This window comes from Lepidothrix coronata, unplaced genomic scaffold (genome assembly GCF_001604755.1).
Source record: "Lepidothrix coronata isolate B3197 unplaced genomic scaffold, Lepidothrix_coronata-1.0 Scaffold235, whole genome shotgun sequence".
Classification (NCBI taxonomy): Eukaryota; Metazoa; Chordata; class Aves; order Passeriformes; family Pipridae; genus Lepidothrix; species Lepidothrix coronata.
The window spans coordinates 937,525-949,097 of NW_016690415.1; the positions used below are offsets into that span (position 1 = coordinate 937,525).

The 11,573-nt window shown below is 37.7% G+C and overlaps 1 protein-coding gene across 3 annotated transcripts in view; it reads right to left on the reverse strand.

The window, feature by feature from the left end:
* Nucleotides 1-746: 746 nt before the first annotated feature.
* LOC108507007 (inositol monophosphatase 1) overlaps nt 747-11,573 on the reverse strand; it is a 25,614-nt gene continuing 14,787 nt past the window's right edge. The window contains exons 1-9 of one of the 3 annotated variants that reach the window (XM_017834573.1): nt 10,433-10,451; nt 10,088-10,169; nt 8,679-8,812; nt 6,910-7,014; nt 5,649-5,694; nt 5,405-5,513; nt 4,575-4,683; nt 2,956-3,107; nt 747-2,524 (exon numbers count right to left, since the gene is read on the reverse strand). In XM_017834573.1, the coding sequence (XP_017690062.1) occupies nt 2,406-2,524; nt 2,956-3,107; nt 4,575-4,683; nt 5,405-5,513; nt 5,649-5,694; nt 6,910-7,014; nt 8,679-8,812; nt 10,088-10,150 (837 nt within the window). In that variant the 5' untranslated portion in view covers nt 10,151-10,169; nt 10,433-10,451 and the 3' untranslated portion in view covers nt 747-2,405. Of the gene's footprint in view, nt 2,525-2,955; nt 3,108-4,574; nt 4,684-5,404; nt 5,514-5,648; nt 5,695-6,909; nt 7,015-8,678; nt 8,813-10,087; nt 10,170-10,432; nt 10,452-11,573 lie in introns of those variants that run through there. The other 2 variants (XM_017834572.1, XM_017834575.1) reach the window with 2 other exon arrangements.

An 11,573-nucleotide genomic window follows, 5' to 3' on the forward strand; every position in this document is an offset into this window, starting at 1 on the left:
CACATTTTGTTTTGAACATTCAGAGACTACTTCATACATAAACTCTCAAAAGCATTTTGATTACACAGCAATCATGCCTTCTGTTTTACTACAAAAACTTGTCAAAATTACAGGCTAGCACAGAAACAAAATGCCTTTGAAGTTAAATAATTACATTTCAACATCCTTTCACATGATGAAAAATGCATTCATATTAAATGAAGTGGTATCTGAGAAGATAATACTTAGCAAAGTGGCAAACTGGGATTTCTGATCCTCCTAAAAGGGTGGCTGAAACTGAAAACAGTGATAAAAACTGCCATTTAGAGTAAAAAAACCCCAATCAGGCTGGTGTCCAACACAAATAGAATGAGAGGACCAAGATAAGAAACTCATATAAATTTTTCCTCAAATAGCATTATTAGAAAAGCTAACAGTGAGAAAGCTACATGCTTCAACCAAAAGGATGGATCTCCAAAACAAATAACTGGCAAGATAATCCATAAAGTTAGAGTCTGAAGTTGGAGATGATTAATGCACCATGATCTCCTCGGAAGGGGTCGAAGTATTCACTCAAAACCCCAACTGCAGGTGCATACACATAACCCCACATCCAAAGGCACACTGCTTTATGATCTATGCACATCAGAGGCCAAGAAGAAAAGAGCATTCCAATCAGATGAAGTTCGAGGCCCACAAATCCAGCTTTTTGGGACGCAGCACTGCAGTCTGAGGAACGCTAAGAAAGGAAGCACACCAGAAGCCACTGCTGCTAAAGTGTATTTATTTCTAACGTTCTCCCATCTCAAGTATTTTTTAGACGTCTCCATTTCACAGATAAAGTTATGCAGAATTTGTTATATAAAGGCCACAGAAATGTTACAGAAGACATAATTCTCAAAAATAATGATGATCCCACATTGTTTACAGCAATAAAGTTACAGTGAAATGCTCAAGAGATTTCCGTCCTTGTCAGTGGGAATTTAAAAAGTAAAATTCATGTAAGTCTGGCTTTTTGACAAGACCTTTAAACAGCAGGCTGACCTCATTAACAATAATCATCTGGCATTAGATACAACTTAATATTAAGTGCTTCTGCAAAATCTGCGAAAATCAACTGATATAAAAGACTGAAATTTATAATAAGCAATCTGTTGAAACTTCAATAGAGTACACCATTTTCCAAAATAAAAAGTGGGACAGCAGTACAAAAAGTCAGGTTTTCCAAAGCATTGCTGTGTCTTGACTAACCAACCAAAGAGACAACTTTTTGACACAAAAAAAAGTCTAAAAATCGTTTTAAGTTACATCTTTAAATTAAAGTGCATTAATTATTTGAACAGTGCACTGATGCCTTTAACAATCTTAAATACAAAAATTCAAAGAACCAGTACAGTTTTCAAAGTTTGGAACAACTGAGACCAAGAATTAAATCACTAATATTTCTTAGATTTATAAAGAGTTTAGGTTTAGATATGTATCTTTTGTGTCTGTACACTCTACAACACAACAGAACCCCGGTCCTGGTTGGTCACTTTTTTTGTAACTTACAGATAATTATGTAAAAAATATGGACTATAGGCTTATTTTTTTGCCATCTGAGTTATTGAAAACTCTCTTGGATTTAATTAGTCCTTAGACTTTGAAACACACTGATCCATGAAGAAACTCAAGCAAAATTAACAAAATGCAAATCATACTTCATCTTCATTTAGAGTAAGAACATTTGGTGATAGAAGGTGTGCTCAGAACTTCTGTGAGATGCACGTATTTTCTGGCACAATATCTCCTACTTTTGCAGCTGTAATAGATTTGCAAGTGTACTGGCCATGTACGAGGCTAAAGAAGAGATTGTGTTTATCTACCATAAGAAAGGGAGAATGATGCCTACAAAACCAATGGCAGGTAAGTAATAAAGTCTTTAAACTGGAGGCAAAACAACAGGCAACTAACAAATTTGGAAATGTGTGGACTACCTCTAAAAAAACTGCAACAAAGTAAGGAAATGGATACACTGAAGATCAGATAAAGACTGGACAAACAGTAATGCCTTCATCTTTTGGGTTCAAGATCAGATGTGAGGTTGTGGTGTAAGGACAGTGATTTTTTGTTTTGTCACTCACAGAACTAGAGATCTTTATTTATCTATACATCAAAGAGTCTCTTGCTACGTCTTCAGTGTAGTATAAAACTTGAAAATACTAGTTGCATATATTTGCTTCTTTTTCTTGATTTTTATCTAATTGTGATGTTACATAAAATAGTCAACACTTAAAGCTTACTCAGAATGTTGTTCCAATCTCAAAGCTCTACTTAGCAGTCACACCAGTACTGAAAGACTACCATCTATTCAAGGTGTAGAACAAGCACCACGTGGGAATATGAGACAACATTAGATAATGACATTTCAGGTGTAGCTTTGGTATTCAGTTAGCTGCATCATCTCTTCTCAGAGGAATTACTTGAAGTGCTTTGGCTATTCTCTCTCCTATAGCTCGACTACTTGCTGCAATTATTCTTCGAGACATCAAATCAAATGGTCCACCTAGAAACCAAAGCAAACAAAGAAACCAGCTTATATACGGAGAAAATTAAAAGTTGGTAAGAAAACAAGCATTGAAAAAAAATCAAGTGTAAATTATACATTATTATTTAGGACCAAGTTTTGACTCTGGATAAAAATGCATTCAACACAACAGGTGTCTTGTATGAGCTACATTTAATTCTCTTCAGTGTATATTTACTGCCTTTTTTCACTCTTCCACGTGTGCAGCCAAGGGATTAAAGGCTGTCTTGTAGTTTAAAACATACAATTGTCCCTCTCTTTGTCTATTAATGGGATGGGAACTCTGTTCAGTAGTGGTAGCTTGAAAAGAGGATTGAAAAGAACTCTTTGCCTTCTCGTTTCAGCTATATTTTGCTCCCAATTAGCCATTTAAAAGGACAAGAGAGTATTGTGCAGGCCCGTGTATCTACCTGTTACATCCAGCAGCACTCCACCAGCTTCAGTAATGATGATTCCAGCTCCTGCCATATCCCAGCAGTGAATCCCCATCTCATAATAGGCATCAGCTCCACCCGTTGCCACAAGGCACATGTTCACAGCTGCTGTACCAACAGCTCTAATCCTAAAGGAGATGTAGTTGTTGTTTTAACTGAGAACAGTTTATAAAAAAGCTACAATGTCTGTGTACACTGCACAGAGAACACAGAAGTGTCATATGCAAAGTCAACTGACAGAGAAAGTGTGACGGAATGCTGCAGTGAAACTTGTAAAGAAATGGGAATTTCTTTAAGTAGCTTGAAGAGTTCTCCAAATATAGCAGATTTCCAGAAATTGTATTTACAAATTCTGTTAGTCAATTTTGTTTTAAACATATCTTAAATGATTTCTTAACCTCAAACATATTATGGAAGATAATCTACACATGGAACAGTAACAGATATTCTACTTTGCTCTTTGAATACAAGAATTCAAGTAGAGCATACGCTACTCAGAGCTGAAAAACCAGTTATTTCAGTCCTCTGGTGATGCTCAGCAAACATCTCTGACTTATAAAACCCTATAACAGTTAACACAAAAAATAAATTAAACAGCATAAATTTTGTCTGGATAACTTCATCAAACTCTTGTGTCACATATTTCAGTTTTTTTTGGAAATGTGGAAGCACTTACTGAGTGTGGCTTGTACAAATAACTGCAGTTATTTCAATTATCAGTAAAACATACATTAAATTGTAACTGGTAGTAGCTGAGTTACTGCAAGAACCGACTTTAATAACTCCAATCTTAAATTACTGTTTACAAATAAAATGCCGAAGTTGAACTGACAACACACCTAAAATGTGTTCCCTACTTACAACTTCACATATATTCTTTAATGACATCGGAAGACTTCTGCAGGTAGAAGAAAATCTGCATGTTAAGTGAATCCTCAGAATCTCAGCATAAAACTACAAACCCTTTTAGTTCAGAAACATGAATACAGTTGAGTAACAAAAAACTATCTGCTGAAACCTCCTTTAACTTTAAAATGGTTTGTGGAAATGCAGGCTTTGGCTTATCTGGAGGAGAGGAAGCAGGGAATGTAGTCAAAATAAGAGCAGTATATAGACAATTCCAAGTGCTTGGACAAATAAAAAAAAATTTACAGCTTTGAAAGATGAAAGGGAGATGTACTTCTGTCTCCTGATAAAAAAAACCCCCAAATTTTCATTACTATGAGGAAAGGAAACTAAGAAATATAATAATGCTCCATCCAAGTTTTACTCTTTGTGTGTTTCTAGGGAGGAAAAACGGCACAAAATTATATTTCAATTTTTTAACTTGTAAATACAGCACTTTGTAGTCCTACAAACCCAAACATGCTTCGCTTCTCAATGCGGATTGTTAGGTTCTCTTACATATGTCCCAGCTTGAAAAAGTTAAACACAATTAGTTTCTCTGCAGAAGCTACTAAACAGAAACATTTAAATTATGTTTCACATTTAAGGTGTCAAATGTAATGCAACTAATCCTTCCTAAAAATGATCATATTTACAACATTAATCATTGTCAGTATATATAAATATATATAAAAATAGAAGTATCTTACCCATGAATAGGAATACTGAGAAGTCTTTCCATGTTAGAAAGAATTATTTTTATAGTCTCTGGGTCACGATTTGACCCCAATTCTGTTACTAAAAGGGATTTTGTAATGTCTGGAAAAGAAACAAAACCTCAATCTTCCAACAGCACAATTTAAATAATAACAGTAGCTAGCAGAGTTTACTTAATTGCTTTCTTGCAAGACTGAATAAAAGGTATCTTAATAAAATATTACATATATTATACATATAAAAATCTGTTCTTACTTGGAAAATGGCAGGAAAAAATAAAATACAAGGAACAAAGCATGATCTGGTGCATATACATTCAAATGTGCATATACAGTAATCAATGCTATTAGTAAATAAAATTCTATTGCTATAAAAATTAACACAATCCTGAGATCTTTAAAGGTCTCATTTGAAGTGTGGATTTTACTTTACATGGGTTGTAAGCATAGAAGAGTGCTACTGACTTCAACCACTAGGTAGCACCTGGGAGAAGCTGAATTGTTTGGCAGATTTGTTACAGACTCACAAACAGATTACAGACAGGCAGGGAATTAAAAACAAAGAACCAAACTAACAAAGCCCCAACACAGACACCTGGGGAACAAAATCTTCAATTGTTGAGTCCTGATTTTGCACAGATCATGTTATATGTATCAAAGAGAACGTAAGAGCTGTTTCTCAAAACTAAACAGCCCATGGGCAAAGAAAGTCTTGCAAAACAAAACTATGACCTAAGAAACAGCAATATATTCAGGTGTAAAACTGTTGCTGTCTTATTTGCCATCTGGCAATTACCAGAAACAAGCTACTCAGTTCAGCTTACCTTCTTGGCCTGATACTTGAAGTTTCTGACCATTGCAAAATGCACCTTTTCCTTTTCTGGCAGTATACATCTTGTCTTCTATACAACTATACACAATTCCAAACTCCATCTGCAAAAAAAAATAAAAATACCTTGAGGTTTTTTTCCCTTCCTTCCTATTTACTGTGAAATCACAGAATTTAGTTGTAACTAGCAACAAGCAATTAATTTGGGTTTGATTAGATATTAAGTAAAAAAAGTATACCTTTTTGTTTACAACAAAGCCAATTGAAACTGCCACAAATGGAAACCTACAAAACAAAACATTTCACTAATTTATAGTGAGATACTACACTTCTTCAATTACAACGCTTACTCTTAATATGTAAAAGTTAAACGTAATCTATACTTCAAAAAGAAACTTGGACTATAAAGAAAACAGTTTTCTGGAATTTCCACAATTTAGTTGAAAATAAGACCCAAGACCACTAATTGCCATTTAAAGCACAAACTTTTCCACCCACTGAAACTCTCCCTGTCACAGCTGTTACTAGCTCAGGGACTGTTGTTTTACAGCCGCAGAATACAAACAAGCCTCTGTGCTACTGACCTTTCTCAGAAGGAGCAAGCTGGCCAAAGTGGTTCCAAAAGCAAGTTACCTCTCCCCCCACCTCCCCTTTCTCCATCAAAAGTGAGATATCAGAGAATGCAGGAAGAGTACAGACAGTGGGAATATACAGGATATGGTGGGCTGCATCTCAGTCTAAGTTTCAAACATTTGCTTTTATTACTATCTGCAAATAATACGGACTTTTAAGCCTGAAAATCCAGCAAAATGGATTATTTTCTTAGTGCTTTTTGAACAAGCTATTTAGCAGAAGTCAGCAGCTGTTTAAAAGCCATGGGGCACATAACAGCAGTCTTTTAAAAACTAGAATCAAGTAAACTCTGAAAAGCTCACCAGGGTCAAAATCCATCTTGTTTCAAAGACTACTCCTATAAGGAACAGGCTGTCAGCATTACACTGAAAGTCCCCTCCCCATCCTAGTATAAAATACCACTGACAGTTACTGGTGGTATTCTGCTTTCTCTTACAGTAGAGGCTCCTAGATCTCAATGGATTTAAAATTTCTTAGAAATCATCACTTGAAGCTGTTATTGCCTCTCTGAAGACGCTGCAACTCCTGATTCTGAGTCCTGACCTTTACTGTTGAAATCTGCACACCCCTCTTTGGCATCTGTGGCAAGACTGCTGACCCCACTATGCAGTATAGGCCTCTCATGGAAAAACTGGTGTTGGTTACAGAGTGAGACTATTAAGACACTTACAGAAATACTAAAATGCTTTAAAAAACTGCCCAAGAGCTCTCAATAAATGCAAACAGCAATCTGTAACTATTAACAAGTTCACAGTATCTCTTTAAAAGCAATTTAAAAGTTAAAAACAACCTTACTTTCATGGAACTGGAGAAAGAAAGAGAGTAATCAGTTGAGGTTGCTAACAGAAAAAAAAATGAAAGGTGGACCTGTGTACGAAGTTGGTAGTTCCATCAATAGGGTCTATAATCCATGTGGGGTTATCTGTCAGAATGCTCCGCTCTCCAGCTGCAACAGATTCTTCCCCAATAAAGCTAAAGTAGCAAATATATTTAAAAGACAGAAAGAAATTGATTAAAAAGTCTGAATTACAACACTGTCCTTGACACTAAAATTCAGTGATCATATGAAAAAAAGATGAGAAATACACTATTTATCCAAAAAGCACCAACCACATCCAACCAAGCTTCCACTGATATTTGTGATGTCACAGATAAGCACAATACGTGGGGAAAAGAATTTTGTGTTTCAATATACATTACTGGAATTTAGCATTCAAAACAGTGATGTTTAGTTTTACAAGCATTACAAAACAGTAACATGGTGAAGGGAGAAAATCCAAACAAGAGCTGCTGAAGAAGACTGTGGAGTGCATGGTCAAACATAGTACTAAACCCAAGGGACACACAGGTACAATGCCACAGGAAACGAAATTTCACACTTTTGCTGCTCACAAAAGCATTTGTTCTGAATTGCAAAATTATTAGGATGAAGTGGGTGGAATTCTCTTCTACACCTTTTCCATGTTGTTACAATTTATCACACGTTACTCAACCCATGAGAAGCTTGCACCAAACACATGCTTTCCTCCACAAATATGTAAAACGAGAGGAAACAAATAAGGTCTCTTTAATATTGATTGGGAGTTTTATGATTAACTACAGAAGTGAAGATGACTAATCAGAAAGGAACAGCATGTTTCCAAAAAGCAGCAGATCTTCACAAAGAGATGAGAGACTGAGTAATTATTTAGGTGGATGAGTAATTCATTAGAAAGAGAAGTTTAACACTGTTATGACTAATGTGACACCAATTATCTAAAATAAAAAGCAGCTAAAATATTCTAAAATGCTTATCAAGGATATTTCAAGGTCATTCCACAGGTCTGTACGCTTACAGTAGTTTGGTTAGCTTACTGAACTTTTGCATAACTTCAGCTGTTCCAGTTCTACATATATTTCCTACATTCCACATATATAGCTACAATAACAAAATCTCCAAGAAAATGAAAGAAAAAAATAGCAAACCTACTTTAAGGAAACAGTACTAACCTTGAGCCATTATGTCAAAATAGGAAAGAAAGACCATGTAAGTGAAATACCTGTAATTCATCCTTCAAGAATAAATTTTTCAGGGGTGGTGGGGAGGGGTGGAAGAGAAGAGCAATGTAGAAAATCAGTATTTTGTATGACACACTTTCAGTTTTGCAGAATCAGAAGATCCTGCCTTCTTTTAGAGATGTTTAATGTTCTCGAACTGTATGAGATTTGCCAAAGGCACACTCAGTTCCATGGGCCCCATCCAACACAGACAGCAAAGGCACACTAGTTTCAACAGCAGACAAGAAACGTGGGTTCTGGGTATCCTGGGACCACCTTTGATTCTCCAACACAAATAGCCAAGAAGTTACTTACAGCTGCCTCAACTGGAAGTGACTTTCAGCATTAAGTCTGGAGCAAGACTGAGCTCATGGCAGTAGACCTGCAGACACCTTGTTTTGTTACTACAGCCCTGGGCAAAACCTCAACCTACTACTACTCTAAACCACTTAATTTTATTGAAGGTATTTACTGAATGGTACAGCTTTACAGCATGCCAATTGTAATGAAATTTTACCAGGCAAAATCATAAACTTTCAATTTTCTTCTTCCAGTCACCCCTCCCCTTCTGTCAAAAGTGTACTCATAAGAAGCTGTACCTGTGAGATGGATACTTTTCTTTTATCAAAGAAATAATGAAGTTTTCTACTTTTTGATCAGTTTCTGTCACCAAATCTACTGGTGAACTTTTAGTCATAATAGATATTTCTTCTTTGAGTGCTCCACGGATTATCTGTTAAAAAAAAAAAAAAAAAATAAAAATCTTTCTCCACTAACAGTATGGAAAATATTAGTTTTCAAAAAAAATTTGAGCATAATTTTTACAGTTATTTTCTATACTGCACATACAAAACAGAAAAGCAAGCAGTGACAAAATCTGGATTTAACTGCAGGAGCTAGGACTTACATCTCCAGTCCCTACTCAGCACAAAGTTTTACATGACCTTAAATCTAAGATCCAGGAAGATCCACTGGTACATGAAACCAGGGTCCATTTTGTTAGGACAAGTTTTAGATTTATAAATTTAAATACCAGAGTTGAATAAACACCTAAGTCAGCTATTTCTAGCCACACTCTGCATTTATGATCTTAAAACTATCAGAATCAGCTTAAGCAAGAATCCATGCCTCACAGTCCCCAGATTTTTTTTTACTATAACTCAGAAAGATTTTCTGAGGGAAGATTTTAATGAGGTCATTGCACAGACAATTTTCTCCAGATTCTGCAGCTCCAGGGGACAGAATTAGTACATGCACCATCTTGCCTGGCTGCCACAACATTCAAATGTACCAAGCAGAATTACTAAGAACTGAACATTCGGTAACCACTCGTGCTGAGGCTCTGCCAAGATGTACAAACTCTTTCTTGTTCCAGGGCATCTTAGATCACAAATGGGCAAAGTACCGTCACTGCAAGGGATGTATACTGCAAGCAAAGCAGTCTTCATGAAGAGAAACACAGAATCATAGAACGGCCTGTATTGGAAGGGACCTTAAAGACCATCTAGTTCCAACCCCCCTGCCACGGACAGGGGCGCCTTCCACTAGACCAGATTGCTCCGAGCTCCATCCAACCTGGCCTTGGACACTTACAGGGACGGAGAGAACACAGTATGGTATTGTCTCCCAACAAGAGGCCACAAGAAAGACCGTCATCAGCTTTCAAGTGGTAAAATAAGGTAGATAGCAGAAGTTTAAGGTGGAAAATTGACATGATCTTTGTTTACCACGATTCCGAATTTTATTTTACTTTTAAAATCAGATTTAAGGAACAGAAGTTACTCTTAAGTCTTTAATCAGAAAACTGCAAAGTTGTTTTTTTAAATTAAACAAGTTGCAAACATAAAAAACTCTAATTTTGAACTTGTACATCATGAATGATTCTGCTAATTTATGTTTTCGACAAAACACTCTTTAGAAGAAATTTCTACATCAACCTCCTTCAAAAACCGACATACATACTAGACTCAATAAATAATGCTAATATTTATAAAGAGTTAATACATACCTCCCCAGCTTTCCTTGCTAAACCAACTGCATAATCCATACATTCTTGCCAGGGATCTGCCATCTTTTCTGAGGTAAACAGCCTAGCAAAAGGAAAAATTAACGCAAAAATTATTATGGCTATTTTTTTGATTTTTTTTTTCTTTACAAAATCCAAGCTTCTTGCTGAGATACAGCCTAGCAATCGAGGAAACACCCGGCGAGCACGCCCCGCCACGCTCCGGGGCTGCGCGGTCCTGCGAGCTGCGCCCGTCCCGAGCGATGGCCGGACGGCGCAGCCCCCTCACGGCGCCCCGAAATGGCGGCCGCGGGCGGAGCCGGAGCCGCAGCAGAAGCCGACACTCACCCGCCGTCTCGGCTCCCGCCGCAGCGCAGGCGCCGGGACGAGCCCGCGGACCCGCCTCCTGCTCCCGCCGCCCGGCGCGGCCGCCGCGCCTGCGTGTGAGGGTTCGGGCGCCGCTGCTTCGGCGGCAACGCTGTCAAAATGCACAGTGAAAGTGTTGAAATTAGCCTTTGATGTCGACTTCTTGTTAATAATTGGACGCGGCGGCGTGGAGATAACCGTAAATGCTCTCCCATGGAGCACGCGATTGGAGTTTATCATGGAATCACAGAGTGGTTTGGGTTGGAAGGGGCTCTAAAGATCATAAACAACCCCCCTGCCGCGGGCAGGGACATCTTCCACTAGACCAGGTTGCTCAAAGCCCCATCCAACCTGGCCTTGGACAATTCCAGGGGTGGGGCATCCACAACTTCTCTGGACAAACTGTTCCAGTGCCTCAACATCCTCACGGAGGGTGAGTTCACAGGGTTCGAAGATTTTTGAAAATAATTTGCAGTTCAACTGGTGCATTTCTAAGATTAATTAAAATCATATAGAGGAAAAAAGCTTTCCAAGCCTGAAGCTTTTCTTTCCAAGCCTGACTGATACCACTTTCTTTTTTTTTTTTTACTTGTGGTGTTTTGACCCTATTGTCTGTAATCAAAGCAAAACACTGAAGAGTTGTCTTCACAAATTGCAAGTGATGTAACTTACTGTCATATGTAAAACAATGGTCTGCTGTAAACAGCAGGGTTGTAGTTTGCTTTATGGTTGTAGACAAGGGTTGTAGTTTGCTTTATGCTTAAAATAATCGTAAAATATCTACATGGCCAAAAGACACAGTCTTACCCCATGTCCCTAATGGCAATCCAACCCACAGCTAGATGCTTTCCACATCAGTGAAGATACAGTATCCACTGCCGGCAATGCTCTTGTGTCAGACAAGTCACTGTGCCATTTCACTTTTCCTCCTTCCCTTCTCATAAACAGGAATAGTGATATAAGCCTGCTTTTTAAAGGATGCGTAGTCACTGAAGAACTCATGGCTAGGCTTCACGAACGAAGATTTGGGAAGGCTCTATCCACATTTGCTACAGGCACACTGGTGGCTTATGAGGCCAATACGTGACAGACATATCCGATTGCAAAAGGCACAACAGAAAGA